Here is a 27,500-nt window from a genome sequence, read left to right on the forward strand (position 1 = left end):
GAGAGAGAGAGAGAGAGAGAGAGAGAGAGAGAGAGAGAGAGAGAGAGAGAGATGCAAATGAGATCAAGCTTAAGAGAAGGAAAAGAGATAGTTCAAAAGAGAGAGAGAGAGAGAGAGAGAGAGAGAGAGAGAGAGAGAGAGAGAGAGAGAAAGAATAAAGGGAGAGAAGAGTTCTAAAGCACCAGTCCTCCTCCTCCTCCTTCTCCTTCTCCTCCTCCTCCTCCTCCTCCTCCTCCTCCTCCTCCTCCTCCTCCTCCTCCTCCTCCTCTTCCACAATACCCGAGTCTGTGGTCGCTTCTCACATTGACACCAAATCCTGGCATTATCCTCCTCCTCCTCCTCCTCCTCCTCCTCCTCCTCCTCCTCCTCCTCCTCCTCCTCCTCCTCCTCCTCCTCCCTTCCTTCCTTCCTCCGTCTGAGACCCCAGCAGGCATATTTCTGTATTTGTCATCACGTCTCTCTCTCTCTCTCTCTCTCTCTCTCTCTCTCTCTCTCTCTCTCTCTCTCTCTCTCTCTCTCTCTCTCTCTCTCTCTCTCTCTCTCTCTCTCTCCATTATTCACCGTCATTTATTACTTGTGTTATTGGTTTGTGTGTGATAAATAAGTTTCACGTAAACAAGAGAGAGAGAGAGAGAGAGAGAGAGAGAGAGAGAGAGAGAGAGAGAGAGAGAGAGAGAGAGAGAGAATGACGCAAACTGTAACATTACTGACACATTACGAAATAGGTTAAGTGCGAAGAGAGAGAGAGAGAGAGAGAGAGAGAGAGAGAGAGAGAGAGAGAGAGAGAGAGAGAGAGAGAGAGAGAGAGAGAGACTTGCTGATCCTATTACGAGTATGGTGTGTCATATTGTAGGCCTTCTGGGTGTTGTGGTGGTGATGGTGATGAGTGGGGTGGTGAGAGGAGGAGGAGGAGGAGGAGGGAGAAGAGGAGGAGGATTGAGGAAAGACTTAAGGCGGAAAGATGTTACAACTTGAGAGGGGGGAAGAGAGAGTGAGAGGAAAAATTATGTCCACACCAGAAATGGGAAGGAAGGGAAGAGGAAAAGGAGGAGGAGGAGAAGGAAGAGGACGTAGCCTGGTCACGAACTGTTAATGTGAGGATAGTCAGGTGGTGCCATTTTTTCCCTCTCTCTCTCTCTCTCTCTCTCTCTCTCTCTCTCTCTCTCTCTCTCTCTCTCTCTCTGGTAAATGCTCCAATACAGTTGTCATGATCGCCGCGGTTATGTTCTGTTTATGCTCCGTGTCGCGTCCCTCATCACCAGGCAACATAAAGCATCCATTACCCTCTCACTCTCTCCCTCTCACCCTCTCCCTCTCTCTGTTACCTGTTGATAATTATGCTCCTCTCCCTCGCCTAACCTTTTATTGTTAGCCTGATGTTCGGCTGTGTTACCTTGATTGAAATGTACCTGCTTATGGTTACCTGGGTGCTCATTGCTCACCTGTTTTACTAGTTTAATTGTGCACTTAACCTGTGTTTCTACCTGTGTCAAGGATATGGTGGTTCTCTTTTGGTTTTAATAAAATACCTAGTTGATTTTATTTATCTGTTTTCTTTTTTTATAGATTTTTTTTTTAGGTTATATCACATAAATTTTGGTCTTGTTTCTTGATTTTCATGCTTTTTATATCAATTTCACCTTTCAGTCTATGGTGTTGAATTTTCGTTTCTGTATTCTAACGCTGTATTGCCTCTTTAACGGTAATTTCAGATGAAGTCATTGTGTCTAGAGTGTTGCAAACTTAAATTATGGTGCATCTTGGTGTAAATGTGAGGTGGTGAGTGATGCTAATTGCGTGTGTTACATGTAGTGTCACCTGCAGGTCGAGAATCATGTGACCCCTTTCTTTCAGGTAGTTAGCGCACACAAGACAGGTATTTAGAGGGAGATTATCTGAGCGGGCACCAGCAACAAGCTGCCACGCGTCTCCAGGTGACACAACAACACAACAACAACAACAACCACAACACCACCAACAACAACACTACTAACCAACAACCAACAACAACAACCTCCACCACCAGCAGGCAGAATACCACCAACAACAACAACAACAACACCAACACCACCACCACCACGATAACCACCACCACCACCACCACCAAAACCACCACCACCACCACCATATCCAGCAACCCCCACTACTGCCACCCCCACCACACCACCACCACCACCACCTCCACCACCACCACCACATGCAAGAAAGCAGAGGTTCCCTGGATGGCCGTCACCACCGCCACCACCACCACCACTACCATCACCTCCACCACCAAGCCCAACCACCCCACTACACACGCCCACCACCATCGCCCACCCTCTCGCCCACCACCTCCCTCTCCACGCCCGCCTCGCCCTCGCTCATCCAGGGCAGCACACCGCTGTCCCAGATTGGCGCCAACCCCTGCCCACCGCCGCCCGAGACTAGCATCGTCAACTTGCTGGGTGAGAGAGAGAGAGAGAGAGAGAGAGAGAGAGAGAGAGAGAGAGAGAGAGAGAGAGAGAGAACATTTGAACATTTATTAATAGCCAAGATTATTACAAATAAATTAACTATTACAAATTAACCAAGAGAGAGAGAGAGTAGTAGTAGTAGTAGTAGTAGTAGTAGTAGTATAAGTAATAATAATAATAATAATAATAATAATAATAATTAATTATTATTATTATTATTATAATAATAATGACAATAAAACTTGCCCATCTCATTCGTGTTAGTGTGTGTGTGTGTGTGTGTGTGTGTGTATGTGTGTGTGTGTGTGTGTGTGTGTATCATCCAGAACTAAACACCCCTCCCCCACACACAGCTCCCCTGACCCCCCCGTCGTGTGAGGAGGAGGAGGAAGGAGGAATGCGCCGCCAGACAGCGAGGCGTCCTACCCAAGCATGCCACAGCCATCATGAAGGCCTGGCTCTTCCAGCATATTGTAGTAAGTCCACCAGCACCTCCACCTCCACCTCCCCCTCTGAACCTCTCCCTCTTACTCCGCTTCTGTGCCGTCATTGTGGGTACGAGGGAGTATTAGTTTTTCTTCCCTAATCGCTTCTACTTTTACTTTTCATCCTTTACCGTGTACGTACTCTCTTAAAACATTATTGTGGTGGTATGAAGAGAGTAATATTTGCGTTTCTTTATCGCTTCTTCTATTGTTCTTTAACTTTTTTCCCTGTACTTACCTTAAAACAGTACGTCTTTTTGTTTGTTTAACTCTCAACTAGATTTTTTTTTTTCACACAAGACGGGCACTGGCCAAGGGCAACAAAAATAACAGAATTGAAAGGTGCCTGTCCCCCCTCCACCCCCCGAAAATAACAAAAATAAATAAATAAAGATCAAGATTCATCTAAAATATGAAAATAATGGACATATAAAGCAGTGGTGTGTCTTTAGCCTCTTGTTACTTTTATTTGCTTACACATGAGCACGCCGGGGTAAGAGATGCGTGTGGGGAGGAGGCCTTCTCTCTCTCTCTCTCTCGCTCTCTCTCTCTCTCTCTCTCTCTCTCTCTCTATCTCTCTCTCTCATCTCTCTCTCTCTCTCTCTCTCTCTCTCTCTCTCTCTGTCTCTCTCTCTCTCTCTCTCTCTTGTCTATATCGACTCCAAACTAGTGGACACAGTAGTTACTTCAGAGGGGCAATAACGATATAAGGTTGGTGGTGTCTTCATTACACATTGCATTAGCTGTCTCTCTGTTTCTGCTTAGATAAGGTTAGGTTAGGTCAGGTCCTTACACATCACATTGGCCGTCTCTGGGTTTCTGCTTAGATTAGGTAAGATAGGTTAGGTTAGGTCCGGCTGTCTGGATTTCTGCTTAGATTAGGCAAGATAGGTCAGGTTAGGTTAGGTTAGGCCAGGTTAGGCCAGGTTAGGTCATCTCTCTGTATAGTTGTTTGCACCTGTTTCTCTCTGTCTCACAATACTTCATGTACTCTTTTATTTCTACATAAAATGACACTAAAATTTTAGGTATATGTAAATAAAAGAACACATGTATTACTGCTGCTTCATATTTTTCACGAGTGTGTCAACGCTGTAGAAAGAATAAATTAGTAAATGACAGGCAGTAAAAAGTTGTCGTTGTCACAAAATATTATTCAGTAATTTGATGAGCTTCCTGCTAACGTGTCTCAACATGTCCTGCCGCGTCGCTTTCTTCTTTTTGTCAGCGTTTCTTTAATAACGTCCCTTGGCTAACATTTTGTGTTTGGTACACTTTGGTAACCTTTTGTGCCTCTCTCTCTCCTGTTGTTGCAAAATTAAAAGGTATATTACAAAGAAAAATTAAAATATATATTGTACATACTTTGGAAGGACTAACAAAGAAAATATTTACTCCATTAACAATTATTCGAATGCACCCGAGGCAACTGTTAAAGAGACGGTTCACATTTCTCAAAACTTCAGTACTCGCTGTTCTCTCTCTGCAGTAAGAAATAAATCTGAACACTACACCAGATGAAGAGGTTGATTTTTATTATTGATCTTTCCGAGTTAAGGGTACAGGTGTAAGAGAGAGAGAGGAGAGAGAGAGAGAGAGAGAGAGATTTACACACTCCATGGATTTTGAAACATAACCAACGGCTCATAAAACAACCAAGTACAGGTATTAATAGTTGATTGCCTCAGCGCTCACCTGCCACAAGTGTCTCATCACCTCCTCACCTGATACACTCACATTGCCCACGCACGTAGCTGGGATGTGAAGGGCAGGTGTGTTGTAGTGTGCCAAGTGTTGCCTTAAATGATCGACAGCTCAGATAAACAGGTCAAGGAAGGTATTAGTTTGTGTAGTGGCGTCCCTCTTACATTTATAGTCACGATCAAGTCTGTTAAGATGCTACACCTTTTTTTTTTTTTCACTATAGCATTTTTCTCTCAACTCTTGTAGTGCGATATTCAACCATTCCCGCCACTAAAGGAAAGGAGATTTTTATAAACATCGACAAGAAAGAAAAGAAAGAAAGGGAGTTAAAAGGAATAGATTTAGTGATTTCTAGCTGATATACTGAATGCGGATGTAGAGCAAGAAGAAACGTCTCAAATGGTTAGTAATTAGGAAAAATAATATGACAAATAGCAGGGAAAGTGTTAATCTGAAGCCATTAGATGCACAGGAAATCTCTTCGCAAAATCCGGCGAATGATTTGAACAAGAACATCAGAAATATAAGGAAAGCGTCAAGAATTCATTATTACACGTGGCATTCTCTAAGTAAAAAACGTCTTATGATATTATTTTTAGTGCTCATTGCGTTAAGCCTTCAAGGACCGGTGGGGAGATGGGGGAACCTTCTCGCTTTTCTTCTTTACCCTCAAACAGACAGGCTACATTTAAGACAGTGGATTTTCTAGTCTTTTGTATCTGTCTTCCCTTGTGTTGCTTTCCTGTCTGCTAACCAGCACCCTTTTTGCTGTCTAGATATGAGACGATGCAGTTTTTAGTCACCTGTCGTTCCTGTTTTTCTTATCGTGTTGGCTTAGTGTGAGTTAACCAGCGACTTCTTTCCCAATTTAGTTAGGACAATCTGAGCTTCTAGTCAATTGTTCCTATTTGTGCCTTCGTGAGTGTTAGCCAGCACCGATATGTGAGGCAGTTTGGTGTTTAGTTACTCTTTTCAATTTTCCTGGTTGTGCTGCTGTCGTGAGAGTTAACCAGCCTCTTTAGCAATTTAGACACAAGGCAATTGGATTTCTATATACGTCAAGTCACCTGCTGTTCCTGTTTTCCTTGTGTCGCTGTCATGTGTCCTTTTGCATCGTAAATATAAGACAATTGGGTTTCCTGTCACGCGTTCCTGTTTTCCTTGTTGTGTTTCTTTTGTGAGTGTTACCGGCACCTTTCAGTCTAGATATAAGGCAATGGAGTTTCCTCATTGTGTTACTGCCGTTAGTGTTACCCAGCATCTAGATATAAGACAGTTGGGCTTCATGTCACTTGTTCCTATCTTCCTTGTTGTGTCAGTGCAATGTGTTAACCAGCCCGTCCTCCGGCAGCACCCGTACCCAAGCGAGGACGAGAAGCGGCACATCGCGGGCGCAGACCAACCTGACGCTGCTGCAGGTCAACAACTGGTTCATTAACGCCCGCCGACGCATCCTGCAGCCCATGATCGACGCCTCCACTCCTCCCGAACAAAAGACCAAAAAATCGAAGGCCTACAACCCCAAGGCCTCTGCCACAAGGTTCTGGCCCGATAGTCTTATAAGTCTGCATGGTAAACCACAGAACAATAACATCAACACGGCTTCGTCACTTGCTGCCAAGACTAACCTTAACTCGGGTACGTTGCATGGCTTTGGTGATTGGTGCTTCCTTGCCTGGCGCGGCGCGGGGACATGGGGGAGGGGAGCAGGAAGGGTGGGGGAAAGGGGAGGAAGGAAAGGGAAGAGGAAAGCAGGAAGGTGAGTGTGGCCTGAAGGAAGAGATGATGGGGAGTAATTGGGTATGTATGGGAAATTATGGGGGAGTGAGAGGTGGGAGAGGGATTTTTTTTTTCTCCTTTTTTCTTTTTTTTTTTCTTTTTTTTATACAGCTGACAACCAAAGACTCGGTATCTTTTTTTTTTTATTTTTTTTATTTAACCTTGTATAAACTAATGTCCGTTTTCTCTCTCTCTCTCTCTCTCTCTCTCTCTCTCTCTCTCTCTCTCTCTCTCTCTCTCTCTCTCTCTCTCTCTCTCTCTCTCTCTCTCTCTCTCTCTCTCTCTCTCTCTCTCTCTCTCTCTCTCTCTCTCTTATTAACTAACACTGTATCTTCTTTGTATTAAGTCCACGTACTCGTCTTTTACCGGATAACTGAGCCACACCGCTATTTATTTATGTTCCCAATCTCTTCCCTGTCGTTGTAATCCCCAAAACGACAGGTACAGAACAGGAGCACAACACGTACTGACCTCCATCGGCAAATATTCTGAAATCTTCCCCTCCCCACTCGTCATGAAAACACAGAAATTACAATAACCTCACAATTTACAACCTCAAACTTCATCACGGTTAAAGATTTCAGTCTCCAGTCAGCTATTTTCATTTATTTTTACTACCTTTTATTTTACTTTTACTTATTTATTCATTTTCTGCAATGCTACTCTAGGTGACACTGCCTAAAATTATACCCAGCGTGACTTGCAGGCGGGACGGGCGGGGGAGCCTTTGGTTGTCTCTGTGCAGTGTCCAGGGTAAGTGTGCGATTGTGAGCGGGTCGGGTAGGTGGGGGCGCGTTGGGTGCCTATGGAAGCTTTGAAACGCCTACTAACCTGCTTCTGTACGTGTGGGGGGGCTGCAGCAGGAGTCCCCAGCCGCGTAGTGAGTTGATGAGGGTGAATTTTTGATGCCATGAGTGGGTTACGTGGATTTTTGATGACTAACTGTTTTTATTATTATTATTATTATTATTATTATATATTATTATTATTATTATTATTATTATTATTATTATGACCTCACCTTTGCACCTGTTGATTTTTTTAAGCCTCCGCCACTACACGACGCCACGCTCACCCTTCTCTCGGTGTTGTGCATGAATTCCTGTTTTCGGCTTATGGTTTTTGCAGAGAACCGTCGCTTTTGTGTCACGGTCAAGGCTCACTAACACTTTGTCCCCAGTCACTCAATAACCAGCAGATGCATGACCTGAGTCTCCTGCAAATAGTTCACCTTGGTTTTGATCCTTTGGTTTTTCCAGCATTACTTAGGGAAGCACACTGCAAATGAGTAAACATGCATATAATTATAAGGTTTTTTTTTTCTTTGTTGTTGTTTTTTTTTTATCTAAGTACTGAATCTTGTAGTGAGATGGTGTGGCCGGCGAGGCGCGCATGGCAGGCCGGAAAAGTAAGTGACATAACCATAATGAACGTGGTGCAGGGACGCTGGCCAGGAGGAACAAGGTACATTGGTGTTGCTGTGTGTCAGTATACATGCACGTGCTGGTGTTCTCATGTCCATATGTCTAGAAAGAGAGAGAGAGAGAGAGAGAGAGAGAGAGAGAGAGAGAGAGAGAGAGAGAGAGATGATTCTACTCTTTCGATTGTTTTCATTTTTCGCCTTTTCTCTTCAGACACATCTACAGGAGACAAACACTTGCTACTTAATAAAGCTCGTGGCTCAGTGGTAGAGTGATGAACTTTAACTTTCTCTCTCTCTCTCTCTCTCTCTCTCTCTCTCTCTCTCTCTCTCTCTCTCTCTCTCTCTCTCTCTCTCTCTCTCTCATCCACTCCCACGCGTAATTTTATCTCCTTTATCCATTTTTCCTTATTGCATTTATGATTACGTCATCAAGCGTTAAGTATTGGCAGTCCTGCAAGTCTTACTGCAGAGACACTTAGTATGTGTTCAGGATGCAGCTTAGTGGGTGTGGAGGCGCTGTGTTGAGTGCAAAGACAACAGCTGTGTGTGTGTGTGTGTGTGTGTGTGTGGATGCACCAAATTTTCCTTGAGGAGGCAGGTTCTCTCCAGAGGTTGTCCCCAGGAACTGTGTAGTGTCCTGCCTAATCTTACACAAAAATAGACTTAAAATCACCATGGGAGCGATGCCTCAGCCTTCAGCATACTCGCTTCGTGCCGGAGTTCCAAACACTGCCATGGTTAGCCAGGCCCGGTGGAGTGAGGCATGCGCCGCTCACCACTCACCACTCACAGCAAAGGACATAACGTCAGTCTGTACTTGATGCATTGCCTCACGACGTCCTCCCCTGACTAAATGCTGTGTTGCCACGAGGCGTCACCAAAGTGTCGCGTCTGTCGAGACTGAGAATGTTGGAAGGTTATGAACACTTACTGAAGGTTTATATCAACGTTCAACTTCTTTCCTTAAGCAACAGCATGACACGGAGAGATTCTTAGATTCTTTAAGGTGATAAGGTGAGATGGCGATGATGGGCGCTGAACAGTTGTTCCAAACATTCAGTGGTACATTAAATAAATTGTGGGAGTGTAGTCTGAGGCTCCTTGGTTCAGGAGACAAATACTAGGACAAAAACCCTTCAGGTGACGCAGCCTCAGTCTTCACACACCGGCAGGATGCATCTTTGCCTCCACCCTCCTGGTGACTCGCGCGGTCTCAACAAACCGTACTAACCTTTATCCTCAGGAATCTCACACGCACTTGGCAGGTCGTTCTCCGTGCGGCGGAGAAGTAATTCACATGTCGCCTTGTATTCTCACCTCATTGTTGTTGCAGCAGGTGGTTGAAGGCGTGGGCGTGCTGGGTGGCGGGAAACAGTTCACCGAGACCTTCCCGTTGCTGTTTCAGAGGTGGCGGCGAGCCCCACATCCATGACGGGCGAGGAGGACGCAGAAGATATCGAGGACGAGGATGAAGAGAAGACGAGAGAACAGGAGGAAGAGGTAGAAGAGAAGTTCAAGGATGAAAACAGTTTCTTTCGGCCCAAGTCGGAGAGTCCGGTGCGTCAGGAGCTGGACAGTTAGTGGTCCAGGCGACGCGCGGCTCCTCTGGCTCGCGGCTACGGCCAGCACTGCGCTGAGCCACGCAGCGACAGGCAGACAGACAGACAGCCTCTCACGCGGCCCCTGGCGACGGTCAGAATCACTAGAACAACGAGTTTCTAAGCGTGTTAGACAATAATCCCTTCAGGAAAGTGCTCGGTCTGTAGCGAGTCGTGGATGTCTTTGTAGCACACGGCACTCACTCAGCACACCACGCTCACGGATGTACTGGTTCAGATTGGCCTGCAGTGCATACTCGTACATAATGCATCGAACTTATTAGTATTGGATTTTATATAACTGACCTCAACGTGTATGAGAGATGATTAATTTCGAAGACTAATGCATACAGATAGGCTGTAACTCAGACAATAACTTAATGATAAGGACGCCGCATGATCAGACACATAGGCTCATTTCCATTTTGTTATGTATAAAAGAGAGTAAAGTTGATGATAGATGAATTTGTGTATTAGAAGCAGAAGAGACTCAGGATGCCACACGCCGCGCCGCGCCGCATCGCCACTAATGAGGCGGAGCGTGCCGCGCCAAACTGCAGCAAGGTGCGGCCTCGCAGCGCACGGCGGCGAGTCTTACGGTAGTTGATGTGAAATATTTCTTTTGAGCTTAACAACGAAACTACACAACGAAATTGTAACGAATGGGAGAGTATGTATAGTGTTGAGGAACCACGGAGCCTTAGGCAGCGGCGGCGGTGACGGGCCCTGTGCGCGGCGAGCTGAGGCACAGGGCCCACACAGTCCTCGCCGAGCCCTGCCGGTAGAGTCGTTATGACGCATTAGTATTTGGCCGAGCGTGTGAGCCACATAACTGACTGACCGTAGCGTGAGCAGCTTAGAGCGAGTAGAGAGTTTAACATGTTCTTCCTCCCGAGCCCTCTTCCTCCTCCTGTGATCTGAGTGCCAAGACCCACCAGGCCCTGAGCGCCCCGCCAGCAGCGCCGCGCCCCTGGCCCTGCTCCGGGCGGGCCACCAGCCAAGAGGTGTGCGGCGCGGCGGCCCGCGACGCCTCACAAGACTCGCTTCTGTGACCTGGATTGTGAGAGCAAGATGTTGATGGGAGTGTCGAAGAAATATTGTAATAATTTTGAGCACCAAGGAACCAAAGAATTCTCATTCATCTCATAAGTGATCAGATGCTTAGTCTGAGAGAGATATACATAATATATATAAATAATCTCCCCGTGTGAGGGAAGAGCATTTATTTTCTGAAGTCGCCATAAGTTCATTTATCGATTCAGGTAACTGTAACGAAGTATACGATGCTGTGCAACTGATAATAGGTATACGACTACACTTAGAGGTTACGTGTAATGTTAGGGACTAGAGAGTAACACAGTGATTAGTTACAGTATACAGTATCCCCTCCATTTGTACTAACCTGTGGTAACGCCTCCCAGACACACACACACACACACACACACACACACACACACACACACACACACACACACACACACACACACACACACACACACACACACACACACTCTCACACACACTTTCACACACAACACAATACAGACGCACCACACTAACACAACACAACACAGACGTACTAACACACTAACTAACGCAACACAAAAAAAACATCGATGAATATTCTTTGGTTCCATGTGTTTTACTTTTAATGAAGAAAAATGGCAACACCTGTCCAAGCAGAGTGGTAGTGACCCCCCCCACACTGACTGTCCCCCTGCCCCCTCACCCGGTGGAACACTACCTGGTATTTCCAATTTATTATGTGGTGATGTGACCCCATCTGACCTTAACTCATTTGTGACCTGGAAAAAAAAAAAAAAGATGTTTAGTGGTGATCCAGATGTTGAACACTTGAACCTCTCCGTAGTGACCTTGCCTGCCCCCCACGCCCCCCACTGTACCTGGAGACGCGTTTGATGAACTGGCCACGACGCCCTTCCCCCGCCAGCCATCATGAACACTTAAACGAGCTTGTTGCGCGCCCGTGTTTATAGTAAAAAAATTTTGAAAGTAAAAAAAAAAAAATGTGTAAAAAATCCCAAAAAATATGATATTCATGTTACTTCTTCTATAAAAAAAAACAACAAAACATTTTATTGGTGATGTATCTGTGTGCTTCTGCGTGTTTGTCTAGGACTTTGTGTGGTCAAGGAATGGCTGGGAGTGTCTTCTCGCGGGCTCCCTCCACCTGGCGGGCTTGACCCTCAACTCCAAGTGCCCTCCTGTATACGTGAGAGCCCGGCCGGCGCTCTGAGCACGACTCACACACACTCACACACACATACACACACATGTACACACACATATGATGATGACATGAAGGTGCATATTTCTAAGCACAATATGATATGCATAATTCTGTGATAATTTTTCATGTGATCTTTTCTCTTTTTCTATTTAAATTGCAACGAACAAACGATAGCAATAATACGCAACGGGACTGAAAAGTCAAAAAAAATCAAACCCCCAATAGCTGCGCCAAGCGTTCTTAGTTTAATATGGATTCTTTTGAGAGTGACACAGGCGGCTGGAGGCGCACGGCTCTCATTCACTGCAGCAGACGAAAGTAAAGAGAAAAATGAACACAGACAGAGCTAAGCCACACGCGCGGGACCTCCCCCCCACGTCCAGCGTCCACTGGCAGTATCCACACATGGCAAGCTCAACCGGACTTTAGTAATGGACACTTCTGCGTGTGTTTTCTTGCCACGCCACGGACGCTGCCGCATGAGGGCATCTGAGTCCCGCCGTGAGTGCTCTAGTAGGTGGGTCGGGCGTCACCCTCCCCCTCCTCCCTCCCTCCAGCCGCCTCACCTCTTGTAACGTTTCAGCACGACGATGAAAACAAGGACAATGGTTGAACTCCCCAGGCCCAGTAACCAGTTTGTGACACCCTCAAGCCTCAGTTTTAGCGCTCTGTAACAACCCTCCTCTTCACCGCCTTTGTAACTCTCTTCAAACATCCACCTTTGCTTAGGATAGTAATGTTTCATAATGTTTGCACGTACGTGGATGTTTCGGTTTTCTTCGTTCTATTTTCTCTTCTTAACGCGTCGCTCCGCATTGATGTTATTTCCATGATTGATTGTTCTTGTTAAATCCGCCCCTGGTTTTCGCCCCGCCCCGCCCCGCCCCAACCTCCTGGGGATCTCATAGACTTGTTACTGGCTCTACCCTCTTCTTCCTGAGGCCAGTTCACTTGTTACATTCCATATTAATTGCAGATGTCCTTACCCTATTGAGCATTAAGTAAAGTATCCTGGTTCAAGATGTGTTTCATTTCCTTCCATTCGAGGCTTTGAAGCTTCGAGACTCGTTTCTGCCAGATATCGTCAGAGAGAGAGAGAGAGAGAGAGAGAGAGGATGTGTGTTAGTACTTGTGAGCGAGTGTGCTATGGCGGTGATGCTGCAAGATATGACGAGTCGGGTGTCAGGAAAGCGATGTCGGGTTGCCGAGGAGTCTGAGGCTGAGAACAGACGTAAAGGATCTCACCGACACTACAGGTAAGCTCGCAAGTGATGAGTGTTGCCTGATGAACGCCAGAGAGGGAGAGAGAGAGAGCAAATGTAGGTATACGAGTGTTGATGATACATTGTTGCCAGACGGTGATTTCAGAAAGGCCAGTTAAAGTAAAAAGGGATCCGCGTTCACCAGGATTGTACTGACTGTACTTGGGTTTATCCATTATTGGTTTGTATCCATAACTAAAAAGATGATAAAACTCCTCGTCACTGCTAGTCAAGCCACAAATGGCAACACTACTCGTGTAACAAGGCGCGGAGTTGACTCAGGCGTGCTGTATTGTAGGGCTAGACGATGGTAAGACATGGTTCTGCAGCAATGTGTGGGGATCAAAGGGACATTCATATAACTGACATTTTTCCTGGTGAGTAAGAAAGGAGGAGTGATACGAACTTAAGCTGGAGTGGCATACCCCGTAAAGCCAACGCATACATTACAAAATGCATCGTGTCAGGGTTGTACTGCATTATGATCTTGACAGACAGAACATGAGGCAGTGTGATGAGTGGCGGCGTATTGCACTAGTTACGAGTCACAGGAGAGAGATAAGCGAGAACTGAAGAGGGTGTCATTCTCACAATTTAAGGGGTAACTAATTCATCTGGTCACTTTCTGAGCCTCGTGAAAAAGTCCCGTGTAGTTTGTTGACAAGTAACTGGTTTGCACGTGCGTCATTTCAGTGCTTCTGTGTGACGGATCTCGAAGTTTTCATGGTGATTTTTCTGCCGATATAGAACAAATAGAGCACAGAACATCTTTAGAATGAACCTTGTACGAGTAACAAAGCAGTCAGGCCTCAGAATATCGCAGTCCTCCTTGAACCACCACGTGTGCGATCAGAGAAAAAGAAAGCGTGCGTTTTGATGGGAGACACAAGAAATAGTGTGTGCGCCTTGGTGCTGCAGACTACATGGCAGCATTCTTCGTGCGGTTATCTTTGCAGCAAAGATAAGGATCATTACAATATTCAGAGGGTTTTAGGGTGGTTTATATTGTTTTTTTAGTATTTTTTTGCTTTACTATTACCACATGAATCAGTTTCTCATCGTCGTTGTGGTGCGGTTAAAGAAACACCAGGTGTAAGAACATTATGGGAACCTGTAAAAGATAAAAAGACCTATGCGTGGCACTCCCTGGAAAAACGTGTATACTTATGTCCAATTATCGTCACTTCCTGTAGATTTATGTGATGGTCTTTTGAAAACCTCCTGCTGCCTGCACCACCAACAACCTTATTACCGAGGCTGTTTCAATCTTCCACCACTCTTTCAATTTATCTTTGTCTCGTAATAAAAATGAATAAATAGGTAAGTGAATAAAGAATTGAAAATGAAAAGACTAATAAACAAGAATTACGTAAACTAGTAAACGCCATCCTAGCACTCATTATCAACACCACTACCATCATCATCAGCCTCTCCTAATCTTCGCCACACATCAGTCAGTCACCAGTGTTCCTGACCGCTCTACTACATAATCTTCACATCTAGTTCTATAGTTTCTCTTGTTCCATGTCCCTCAAGCAATGTTTCGTGCCTATAATATTTCTTTATCAGGCTGTAAATCTATCCTGCCTTCCTTCAAACTCCTCCTAGTTGTTTTTGTCCCAACCACTTGAGCTGTTTCATAAGAGGAGCATCAAGACACATAAGAGGGTAATTTGGCTCTCTCTCTCTCTCTCTCTCTCTCTCTCTCTCTCTCTCTCTCTCGTTTTTACTACTTTTATTTTATTTTCGGGAACGGCATTCGAGTAGACTTTTTTATTTTTTATATATATATTTTCTTCTTTTGTTTTCTATTTTATTTCATATTTCTACATAGGATTATCTCTCTGATACATAAAAAGAAAAGAACACAATACATGGCCATCCTATCTCTCTCTCTCTCTCTCTCTCTCTCTCTCTCTCTCTCTCTCTCTCTCTCTGCCACAAGGACCCCGCGTGGGTGGCTGGGCCGCTTGGGGAGTGATGGCCGTGTGTGCTGGATGGTCACTGTAGCAGAAGGTCGTTTTAATTGAGGTCTTCACGATCTTAATTATAGCATTCTAACCCCACCCGTTCCACACCCGCAATCTCTCTCTCTCTCTCTCTCTCTCTCTCTCTCTCTCTCTCTCTCTCTCTCTCTCTCTCTCTCTCTCTCTCTCGTATCGTGGGAACTGGGGTTTGTCATGTTTTCTGCGTTCATTTTGCATCTTGTTAGTCAGTTGCTGTGTGAGGAGGCCATCTGGTTAATGCTTATGACGTGCTAATGAGAGAGAGAGAGAGAGAGAGAGAGAGAGAGAGAGAGAGAGAGAGAGAGAGAGAGAGAGAGAGAGAGAGTTCTGCTATGTAAAAGTCTGTCTTTTTATATCTGACATTCTGTTAATATGCTTATGTTCATTAAAACGTAATATTTCAAAACACATTTATTAGGTACGTGAATTTGAAAGATTCTCGCTAATATGATTTGTATTTATTTATTTTTATTTATTTATTTTTTTCACAAGACTTAAATACTTCTCTCAAATTTTAAGGAGTTCTGTTCAGTGTTGTGTTCACTTCTGATCGTAGAAAGTATCGTATTGTGTTACGTTTACTTTAGTTTCTTTATTTATTTATTTACTTGTTTATATTTTTCATTAGACATAAACGGTTCTATCATATTTTAAGGTGTTATGTTCCAGTTTTATTCTCTTCCGATCGCAGCGGAATTACCGAACATTGAAAGAGCAATATAGAAGTAGAGTCATAAATTTACGATGACGGGAGATGTTTTACTAATTTCCTTGGCTTCGGTAACAAAAATTTAAGTGTCAATCAATCAGTCATAGAGCGAGTGATGGTGGTGGTGATGGTGGTGGTGGTGGTGATGGTGGATGGGAGACACGGCAACGCAGCATCACGTGACCTCCAGTTCTCTCCCTGCCTTTATTGCTTTGTCAGTCTTCCACGTAGACTTAATACTAAGAAATATAATCATAACAAGATGACGACACCAATTAGAGAACGTAGTGAGGATGCTTCAGAGTTTTTATTTGTTGTTTTTCTTCAAACTTGAGCTGCAGAAATCAGTTACAAAGAGACCATCAGTTGTTCAAGAATATTATTACTAGTGACCCAGCAATTTATCTACACTATTGCTTCTTCTTTCGCCATTTATTTTTCTTTCCTATTAATCCTTTCACTGTTATTCGGTACATCTTTCTTTAATCACTAATCACTAAGTCATCTTTACGTGTTCTACAGCCACCTGCAATCTTTAAACTGAGTAGAAATTACAAAATCTATTCCTTTTAATCCCCTTCTTTCTTACTTATAAAGATTTCATGCATTGCTTCTGGTGGTGTTCATTGTCTCGTATCGCAGTGAAAAGGTTAAGGAAACACGCCATCTTGTGAGCATTAGTGAAGGCGTAGTGTGCTTGTACTGAAGAAATACTGGTGTTATCAGATCGCCTTGTTACGCTTTGCTTGTATTCAACACTGGGAACAGCTGCATCGCCATCGTCAGCGTTAGTGTGTCATTAACATCATCGTCAGCAGCAGCAGCAACAACACGCTTGTATTTATTTAATTTAAGCGTGTATGTATGTATGTATGTATGTATGTATGTATGTATGTATGTATGTACAGTACGTATCTATATGTCTGTCTGTTTGTCTCTTTTTCTATGTAAGAGGGCTCTGATCAAAGACTAAAAACAATAAATGAATAAAGCTCTAAAAAATGCGGTTTTTTTTTTTTTTTTTTAGCTGCCTGTCTGTCTATTTATCTATCTGTTAACCACCACCACCACCACCACCACCACCACAGCCACCACCACAACCACTTCAGCCCTCAGCAACCAAATATGAAATTGTGAATCATGCTGACGCACTCCCCTCCTCAGCCGCAGGACTGCACTGTATCAAGCACATCGTCGCAGTACAAGCAAGTGGATGGTCACGGCTGCTATAATTACAGTGCATGGCATGAATACAGAGAGGCACAGCACTGCTTCCTTTCACAACTACAGAGCGAGGATGTACTTTTATTTTAGTGACTCGGGGACATGTGATTGGCTGGGAGAAGAGAAATAGATCCCTCCCGTGTTTTAAGAGTAGTAGATGAGATTGATTTAAGCAGAATGTTTGGTAAATATATGAATTGCTGATGGTTTTTCGTGAAGTTCGTGCGTGAAAGACAGTTTTCCAGTAGCAAGAAAAAGATAGCGGCAAAAAACACGCATGAATATCCTAATGTCAGAGCCTCAGTGCGGAGTCTGAAAAGAAACATTGGACAAATCCCACGGGAAATTTTTGAGTGGCCTGAGACTGGTGGGCGCGGGTCAGCGGAGGCGGGCAGCACTCGGCAGGGCAGGAGGGCGGGGCGCGCGGCAGTCTGCGTGTGTCAGTGGTGGAGTAAACACGCCCGGCCCGCCCCCGCGCACCAGCCACGTGCCTGCCTCGCCTGGCTGTCGCCCGCCATCCATCACCGCCCCCGCCGCCAGGATATACCACTTGGCGTCAGTGCTTCCCCTTGGTCCATGTGGCGGTAGTGCCCACGCCTGGCCTTGCACAGGAGCAGCGCAGGTCACCCTTACTCGGGACACCCAGGAGGAAGCGCAGGCTTCGTGAGTGGGCTGGTTGTTTTGAATCGCGGGTCGTCCTGAGGCAGCTGCCGCGGTGATGTGTTGTGTGTGACGTGCGTGGTGGTCGTGGTGGCGGCGGCAGGTCGTGGCCATCGTGCGGCGCTCCATCACGGCGCCAATGAGACACTCGTGGCCCTCCCTGCGGCCCTGATCCCACACTCCGCTACTCCCCCACCGCTACCTCCTCCCGCGCCTCCTGCAGCTGCCATGCCCCAGGACCCTGCCACCTAGACACCCTCGCGCCCGTCCGTCCGTCTCTGCGTCAGTCACTCCGGCACGATGACGAAAGGGAGATTCGTGCAGTGGCTGGTCGCCGCGGCCGTGTGTTGCTGTCTGGTGGGTGAGTGCCTCGTGGGGGCGGCTGTCTGCTGGTCTGAGGCTCGTGTTTTCAAAGGCCACAAAGATGAATGCGTGTCTTTATTCTCTTTTCTTTTATATTGATGTTGAAGAATCCTTACTAGAATCATATTAACACTTGAAAATCCGGATAACTTTCTTCAGAGCCTGTTAAAAGTTGTCGAGTTTATGTAAGAACACATTCGTAAAACCGTCATTCCCTCACCCCTCACCTGGTCAGTCCTTCAGCTCACACGCACGATCATTTCCAGACAAGTCACCGTAGGGCTTTGTACGTATAAGACCAACCCCATCTGACACTACCCGAAGGAGGCGCTGCAGGAGTCAGAAACCGGGAGATTGGATGATAATTAACCATTTCACGTGCTTTTTAACTGACAGTCATCTTATCTGCCGAATGAATGGCCCTGAAGCGAGTGGACGAGAGGGAGATAAAGCGAGGCGCGGCAGAAAAGGTATTGATGATGATGTATGCGAGTGAGCGAGCGAGTTGTGGGAATGATCGTGTCTCGCTTGGAATTCCGGTTATTAATCTACGTATGCTAATGTCCAGCGAGTCCTCAAAGTGTGAATTATGACTGCAGCCAGATCAAACACGCAGACGGGCTGACTCAACGATGACTGACGGAATAAATGAATGTGTGTTAAGTGATGAACTGTCTGACTAACCCACAGAGGTGCTGATTGACTGAATGACTGACTGACTGGCTGGCTGGCTGGCTGGACTGGACTGGCTGGCTGGCTGGCTGGCTGACTAAAAGGGGCTGCAACTGAGTGATTGATTGAAATAAATGTATGAGAAATATAAACTATAACTGACTGACTGAATGATTAGTAGAGGCTGTGACTGATTGAGTGAGAGAACAACTGATCAATAGAGGCTGTGACTGACTGACTGACTAAACGACTGACTAGTTGACTGACAATGAATAAGAGAATCACTGATCAATAGAAGCTGTAACTGACTGACCGATTGGCTGACTGCCTGAACAAAAGAGGCTGTGACTGATTAAATGACCATAAGAGAGCGTGAATGAATGACTGGAAGCTTATCAGAATGGCCTGAGTGACTTACCGGAAGGATGAGGAGACTGCGTGACTGATTAGAGGCTGTAAATGATTCCTTCACAGCTGACTGACTCAATGACTGACTTACTGACTGACTGACTGACGGATAAATTGAACAGTGGAAAAAATATTCCTATCACCTTCATGAGAGAGAGAGAGAGAAAGAGAGAGAGAGAGAGAGAGAGAGAGGAGAGAGAGAGAGAGGAGAGAGAGAGAGAGAGAGAGAGAGAGAGAGAGAGAGAGAGAGAGTATTAACGTGTGGATGTGCGGTGCGTTTCATGGATATTAGATTCATAAGTATAATGCTTGGAATCAGAGAGAATGAATTTCGTGAGTCCATGTAAATGTTCTATTATACTGCCGCCACACACACACACACACACACACACACACACACACACACACACACACACACACACACACACACACACACACACACACACTCATTGGCGAGGCGTTGAGCGAACCCAGTGAGTCAAGGAAAGGAGAAAAGTTGTCTAAACCACACCTGAGACTCCCTCCCTCCCTCCCTCTCTCTCTCTCTCTCTCTCTCTCTCTCTCTCTCTCTCTCTCTCTCTCTCTCTCTCTCTCTCTCTGCCTCAAAACACGCTACAGCTGCACCTAAACTCACCCACGCTCATCCACACCCACTAATCCCTTCATCCTTTCCTATATTCCCATGCACGCCCACGTCTCTGCCATATCCGCCTCCGATACTAATGTGGGGGAGAGGGAAAAAGTACAGGAAAGTAAAAGAAACACGCCGCTTCCTCCCTAACGTGATAGATTCTCCGATAGAGGGAAAGAAAAAGAATACAGCAAATAAATTCAATCACTCTTCCGAAAGGTTGGCACTGACTGAGAGAGAGGGACGTGGTGGGGGGGGATGTGGTGAGGGGAAGTGGTGGGGAGGAGTAGTTGGGAAGTACTTGTATATTGTAGTTTGAATTTATTTATTTATTTATTTATTTACTTTTTTTTTTTTGGTTCTCTTTATCTGTTTATTTTCTATTTTTCTTTTTCTTTTTTTTGTTCATTGTATGATTTTTGTTTTTTTCTTTTTTGTTTGTTTTGTTTGTTTGTTTGTTTGATATCATTCTGTTTATCTTCTTGTTTTTTTTTTTCTTTTTATTTATTTTCTGTATTTTTTTTATTTGGTTCAGTTTATCTATATATTTTCTTGTTTGTTTGTTTGTTTGTTTGTTTTCTCTTTCACTTACTTATCTTGTGTCCGTTTACCTTTAATTTGTGTATGTTATGTCTTTAGTTAAGTAGCAGTACCACTTTTCTTTATCTTTTCTTTTATCCTTCTCTTTTTTTTTCATCATCCGTATATAACTTACTCTTTTTCTTTTATTAAATTTTATCTCCCGTTTTCTTTGGTACCTCCTCTCCCTCTTACGACTCGCAAGGCTCCGAGGCGTCCAAACCTCCTCATCTTTAGGGGGGTCATTAGTCTTCGTTCTCTCTCTACATGCTAATGCTGGAGAGAGAGAGAGAGAGAGAGAGAGAGAGAGAGAGAGAGAGAGAGAGAGAGAGAGAATAATGATACCACTACTACTACTACTACTACTACTACTACTACTACTACTACTACTTTTTTTTTTTTTTTTCCTACTACTACAAATACCTCCACCCCATGTTTATTGATGTGTCAATTAGGGGCTCCATTACTTGGAGGTCATTAGCCCCAGCTCCCGCTAATGACTGTGGCATCCAACCATATCTAATACTCTATAATATAAACATTAGTTGTTAACTATAAATTCATTCTACCTCTACTCTATCTACTCTTATGCCACTCTCCACCACTGTAGCCTCACAGTCGAGGCCTCCTAAGTCTGCAGGTATGGGAGTGGAATGCCTTGTCCCCCTGAGACACAGGAGGGCAGATCTGAGGAGGGAGAATGAGAGGCGGCACCTCATCCATGCGACGACATGGCTCCTTGGCTGGTGCTTCTTTTCTGCCATTAGGTCGGCTAGTCTTGAGTAGAAGCACTGAGCCTTGGAGCCCATCCCGCCAGATGTGGTGAAGACCAGAGGTGTGAAGCTGCCCTGGTCAACGTGTTGGATTCTCTCCCCATACGCTCGGATCTTCTCCTGCTCATTCTTGCGGTGGGCGGCCTCCAGGGAGAGTTCGTGGTGACAGGCGGCCATCGGGTCAAAGATCCGTATGTCCATGAATGCTTTCTGTCCCCTTGTCCAGAACCCTCGTGCACTGACGTCGACTCGAGCCTCGTTGGTGGTGTTGGCTGTTCTGTAGCGCAGGTGCTCGCCGTCTAGCGGCAGGAGGGTCGGTTCAGTGGAGACTACTACTACTACTACTACTATTAATACTAATACTAATAATTAAATAAATAAGGAAGAAAAATCCAGCTCTCCTTTGATGTGTATTACGAAACATCTCCTCCTCCTCCCTATCCTCCTCTTCCTCCTCCTCCTCCTCCTCTTCGTCCTCCTCCTCTTCTTCTTCTCCTTCTCCTTCTTCTTATTTTCCTTCTTCTTCTTCTTCTTCTTCTTCTTCTTCTTCTTCTTCTTCTTCTTCTTCTTCTTCTTCTTCTTTTTCTTATTCTTCTTCTTTTGCCGATCAATGAAAACTAAATTTGTACAGTTGGAATAAATAAGGTACAGAAGCGGGTTTCTTTTTTTTTTTTAACGCTTTAAGAAGTTCAGCCGAGAGTAGACAAAGAGAGAGAGAGAGAGAGAGAGAGAGAGAGAGAGAGAGAGAGAGAGAGAGAGAGAGAGAGAGAGACAGAGAGAGAGAGAGAGACTTTCATAATACCCTCCACAAAACTGAAAAAAAATGAAAAAAGAAAAAAAAGAAAGCCAAAGGAAAAGAGAAAGGTTGGGCTATTCAACTTCTGATTAACAGCTAACACATGTCACTTGTGCTGTCCTCGTCACGCTATTGGTGGAGGCGCTAATTGACTGACTGATTGAAATTATTGGGATTTTCCTCGCTGTAAATATTGGTATAGAGAAATTGTTGTTTTTCTTTTTTTTTTTTTTTTTTTTCTTCCATCGTTAGTCTTTGTGAAGCCATTGAAGATAAACGTGAAGTAAATAACTAGTAAGTCCTTAAATTCCAGATCTTTATTTTTGTTTAGGTCTCGTTCGCTCGGTTGTTCGTTTCATTGTTCTCTCTCTCTCTCTCTCTCTCTCTCTCTCTCTCTCTCTCTCTCTCTCTCTCTCTCTCTCTCTCTCTCTCTCTCTCTCTCTCCATTTTTTTTAAATCGACTGAAGGATAAAGTAACTGCAGTCAAATTTCACTTCCACTCTCATAATATTTTCAGCTCATCACCAATTCCAACTCTTCAATATTGTTTAGGTTTCCGTTTTTTTTTTATTCCTTTATAAACTGACGAAAGGAATAAAGGAAAAATAACTGCAGTCAAATTCCATGTCTACTCTTGTATTATTTGCAACACATCATCTATTCCCAGTATCCAGTTTTGTTTAGGTTTTCTCTCTCTCTCTCTCTCTCTCTCTCTCTCTCTCTCTCTCTCTCTCTCTCTCTCTCTCTCTCTCTCTCTCTCTCTCTCTCTCTCTCTCTCTCTCTCTCTTTTACCGTCAGTCTTTATTAATCAACTGAAGGAAAAAATAACTTCCCTAAAATCTACATCTGCCTTTATAATATTTACAACTCATCATTTATTCCCAGCCAGAGACAGCCTTCCATTTCGTTTATATTTTCATTTTTTTCTTTATCTTTTTTTTTCACAGTCAGCCTTTACGAATACGAAGGACAAAGCTGCTGCCATCAAATTTCACGCTCACTTTTTATAACATTCGCACTTCATCATCTATCAATAACCACAAGAAGCCCTCAGTTCTTGTTTACGTTTTCAGTTCCTTCTCATCGCCACCCTCTAATGAACCAACTGGAAAACAACACTCACAGTCAATAACCTCAGATTCCGTGCGTACTACTGACAACATTTACAGCTTATCATCTATTCCCACTCACAGGCAGCCCTCAGTTATATTACATTTTCAATTCTTTCCCATCACCAACCTCTATGAACCAACGGAACAAACAAAGCAAGTAGCCTCAAATTCTACATCTATACAACATTCACACATCATCATTTCTCCACAGCCACAAGAATCCCTGCGTTGTTGATTACGTTTTCAGTCTCTTCCCTACCATTAGCCTCTATGAACCAAGTAAAGGACAGTAACTACCCTCAAACTCCACATCTGTACCACACACACACACCTCGCCGTCTATTTCCAGCCACAAGCAGCCTTCAGGTGTTGTTTACGCTCCACGGCGTCATAATCCATCACAAGAATCGAGTACTTGTGTGTTTTGCGTGATCCACATCGGCGGGAGAACAACATATCTGCCCAAACTCACGGAACTCTGGCAATAACAAAGCAGATTCATTGTTCCCCTCTTCACTCTCGCCTTGCCCTCCCTCTCTCCCCTCCCTGCCCCGCCGCCCACCACCCGCCGCTCCCTGGGTCGCCTTGGTAATCATCTTTCTTTATTAAGTATCCATTCGCCTCTTTTTGGCATACACTAGTGTGGGTAATAAGTGCAATGCAGTGATCTATGCGGTTTCCTTGTATTTGTTGAATGAGGACGATGCATGAGGAAAATATGTGTAGAATTAATGCTCCTGTGTTCCTCTTCTCTCTCTCTCTGTCTCTCTCTCTCTCTCTGGCTTCGTTTTGTGGAAAGTTTCATTCGTATCTCATATTTTCTTCAGGACAACTACGCGTGCTTAACTCGTTGTGTGTGTGTGTGTGTGTGTGTGTGTGTGTGTGTGTGTGTGTGTTTTGTGTACACGTGTGAATGGATGCTACGTAATTAATTCTAATCTCTCTCTCTCTCTCTCTCTCTCTCTCTCTCTCTCTCTCTCTCTCTCTCTCTCTCTCTCTCTCTCTCTCTCTCTCTCTCTCTCTCTCTCTCTCTCTCTCTCCTTCTGTGCGTGTGTGTGTGCGTATGTGTGTGTGTTTGTGTGAGAGAAGAGAAGAGAAGATACGAGAAGAAACAAGACAAGACAAGAGAAGAGAAGAGAAAGCTTTAGGCCAAGAACTTTACGAGACCAAGGATAAGGAGGAGGAGGAGGAGGAGGAGAGGGAGCCGGGGAGCCAGGGGGAGAGGATGGGAGCGATGAGTGAGCCGCGTCAGTACGGTGGAAAAATGTATCTGTTATCTTTACGAAAACACCCCCGAAACACTCCTTCAGAAACTCCCCGGAACGACCCGCGGGAAACATAAATTCACACCTGAGCACGGATGGACAGCGGGGAGCGGGTCGGCCTCCGCTCAAAACAGGAACATTCTTCTCCTGGAAAGCCAACCCGTGTGTGTGTGTGTGTGTGTGTGTGTGTGTGTACGTCTACCTGTGTCTTTGCATGTGCGTCTGTGTGTTTGGAAGGAAGGCCTCTTAGAAAACCAACGTGTGTGTTTGTGTATGTGTGTGTTTGTCTCTGTCAGGTCCCTATTCGGAACCGCTCCGCTCTTTCACCCTTACTATTTTCCAAGGCCACAGAGATGATTATCCAGGTTCTCAAGAGTGCTTCGCCTATTAATAACGTACAAATCTGATTAATCTGTCACTAGAACGTAAACCACTCTTAAAAATCCGCGTCACTTCAACTAGATCCCTTTGAAAATACTGTGAGGGCGGGGCGGAAGTGTTTTTGAATATGTCCCTATGAGTCTGCCTTTGTAATGTGCGTCTCTCTGTGTGTGTGTGTGTGTGTGTGTGTGTGTGTGTGTGTGTTTGTCTAGCTCCGTGTGGCAGTAGGTGTGGACATGACAAATACTCGGTCAGAAACATAAACAAGTAGTATAATTGGACTGACCTTGTAAGAGCGGATGTTTGGAGACGAGTGATGGTGGTGGTGGTGGTGGTGGTGGTAGTTGCCAGAGTAAGTGAGTGGGTGTGTGTGGGTTTGTGAGGGGAGGGTGGATGAGGGAGCGTGTGTGTGCAGGGAAGGCGTGGATAAATGGTGGTGTGGGTGGGTATAGGGTTCAGATGGATAAAGGAGAAGGGGTGGAGGGAATGCATGAGGGAGGACGTGAATAGAAAGGGGAATAAAAGGGAGGACTTAGAGGATAGAAGAGGAGGATGATAGAAGGTTGATTGGAAAGGATATTGTAAACTGATAAGTGTTTAGGGAGTAAGAAGAGAAAAGATAATTAAACATTTATGCGTGAATGGAATGGACAACGTGTCATTTAGTTGTGAATAAGTGGATCTTTGAGGGGCACCGGCCACAGGACAACAAGAATAAAAGATAAATAAAAGGAGGATAAGTGTCTTGAGAGCTCATAGGAAGGAGGATACAGAAGCCGGCAGGGAGTTCCAGAGTTCAAAAATTATCATAAAACGAAAACAGTAAATCTTGGTAATTTTGTATAGAAGAAATGAATAAGAGCAAGTGTTCATGGAATGTGATGGATTAGTCAAGTTCAGGAAGGTGGATAGTGTGGATAAAGACTTAATCTGGCGTGAAATAAGATAAGGAAGAGTCCACTTAAGAAAGAAGCGATAGGTGGATCAAGGCGAGGAATGGTAGAGTGGGACAGGAGTGGATAATGACGCGTTCTGGTGAGAGAGGAAAAAGAAAACGTAGGTAATTAGAGGCGCACATTAAAGAAGATGGATAAAACAAGTCACTCGTTACCACAAACAGACAAACAGACAGTAAAAAGGAAGAATTACGCAGCTCGAGAGAAGAGAGAGAGAAAAAATAAATAAATAAACAATAAAACCATAAATAGCCATAGATAGAAAAAGAATAGAAAAAAACACAAAAAATAGATAAAAAAAAATAATAAATGAGATAACGAAGAAAAAAAACATAAAATACGAATACACAAAATAAAGATCTTTGGTAGGAATGAAGTGAGGAATGTCTGTCTGTCCGTCTGTCTGTCTGTCTGCCTGTCTGTGTATATGTGGAGAGAGAGCATGCGAGGGAGACATTATTCTATTACGTGCTGGTCTGCTTCAGGTCAGGAAAGGGCGGTTGTCGGTCGCTGCAGGTGGCGTGGCGGTGGCGGAAAGTGAGTGGAAGTAGGAGGAGGAGGAGGAGGAGGAGGAGGAGGAGGAGGAGGAGGAGTGGGGAAGGAAGGAGGGGAGGAAGACTAGGGTGTGGTTAGGAAGAAGAGAAGGAAGGTTGGATGCGAAAGAGGAGGAGGTTGGGAAAAGAAGGGGAAGGAAAAGGAAGGGAGAGGATTAGGATAAAACAAGGAAGAGAAAGAACAGAAGGGATAAGGTCACGAACAAAGGAAGGTTAGGATAAGATAAAGGAAGAAGAAAAGAAGAAAAAAGCGACAAACAAGGGAAGAAGAGGAAGGAAAAGGAGGAAGAGGGAGAGGATTAGGACAAGACAAGGAAGAGGGAGAAGAGGAGGATGACAATGGCGTTTAAAACGAGAGAAAGGATTGGAAGAAAACGGAAAAGATAAGACAGGGAAGAAGAGGAGGAGGAAGAGGAGGAGGAGGAGGAAATGTTATGGGGAAAAAAGTGGAATGGGAAAGAAAGATTAGTGATAAATGAGAGAAAGAGAGAAAGTAGGTTAGTGTGTGAAGACCAAAAAGGAAGAGGAAGGGAAAGTAGGTGAGAAACAAGGAAGAAAACGGAAAACTAGGGAGAAAGGACGGAGAAAATAAAGAAGGGAAGTGGGAGGAATAGCGAATGAGAAGAGGAGGCAGAAGAACAGGAGGAGAATCAGAGAGGAACAAAGATAAGGAAACAGAGGAGATAAGGATAAGGGGGAGAGAGAAATGGCAAGAGAAGGATAAGAATAAACAAGAGAACAGATACAAAGGGGAAGAGGGGAGGGTTAGAGTCGCTTCAGTTAGGGAGAACAGCAGAACAGAACAACAGAGTAGAACAAAGGAGAACATGGTAGAACAGCAGAACACAGAAGAACAGGGACAACACGGAAGAACAGGGTAGAACGAAACTAAACAGAACATGGCAGAAAATAGCAGAACAGCAGAACAGCGCAGAGCAGAGGTCTGAACAGACCAGAATACAGCAGAACGCAGAAGAACAGGACAGAACAAGACTAAACAGACTAAAATAAAGGCATAACAGAGCAGAACAGCGCAGAACAAAAGCAAAAACAGACCAGAACACGGAAGAACAAGGCAGAACAAGTCTAAACAGACCAGAACAGGGGTGAACAGAGCAGAACAGGCCAGAACGGCGCAGGACAGGGAGCAGAAAAGACCTGGACAGAAGCTGAATGGGGACATGGGTGGGTGACTCACATCCTACCTCTGAAAATTGGACATTCACCAGGCCGGCGGGGAGGGTTGGCGAGCATAGACGTCGGGGGAGCGCCGGGCTGCCTCAAGTAACGCTCAACACACTGCCCTCTCACTCCACCTCGCTGCCTCGTGTGCCTAACAAATTTTCCTGCATGACTTCCCGTGTTTGTCCTTGTTGTGTGTGTGTGTGTGTGTGTGTGTGTGTGTGTGTGTGTGTGTGTGTTTGGTCTGCTTAACTTCTCATTTCTCTTATATTTC

At 44.8% G+C, this 27,500-nt stretch overlaps 1 protein-coding gene across 1 annotated transcript in view; it reads left to right on the plus strand.

Moving 5' to 3' along the window:
- Positions 1-27,500, plus strand: part of LOC135106647 (homeobox protein PKNOX1-like) — a 130,386-nt gene that overhangs the window by 86,374 nt on the left and 16,512 nt on the right. The window contains 6 exon segments of the mRNA XM_064015945.1: positions 1,855-1,876; positions 2,807-2,856; positions 2,858-2,929; positions 5,994-6,032; positions 6,034-6,280; positions 9,250-12,949. Coding sequence (XP_063872015.1) covers positions 1,855-1,876; positions 2,807-2,856; positions 2,858-2,929; positions 5,994-6,032; positions 6,034-6,280; positions 9,250-9,425 — 606 coding nt within the window. The 3' untranslated portion in view covers positions 9,426-12,949.

This window comes from Scylla paramamosain, chromosome 13, assembly GCF_035594125.1.
Source record: "Scylla paramamosain isolate STU-SP2022 chromosome 13, ASM3559412v1, whole genome shotgun sequence".
Classification (NCBI taxonomy): Eukaryota; Metazoa; Arthropoda; class Malacostraca; order Decapoda; family Portunidae; genus Scylla; species Scylla paramamosain.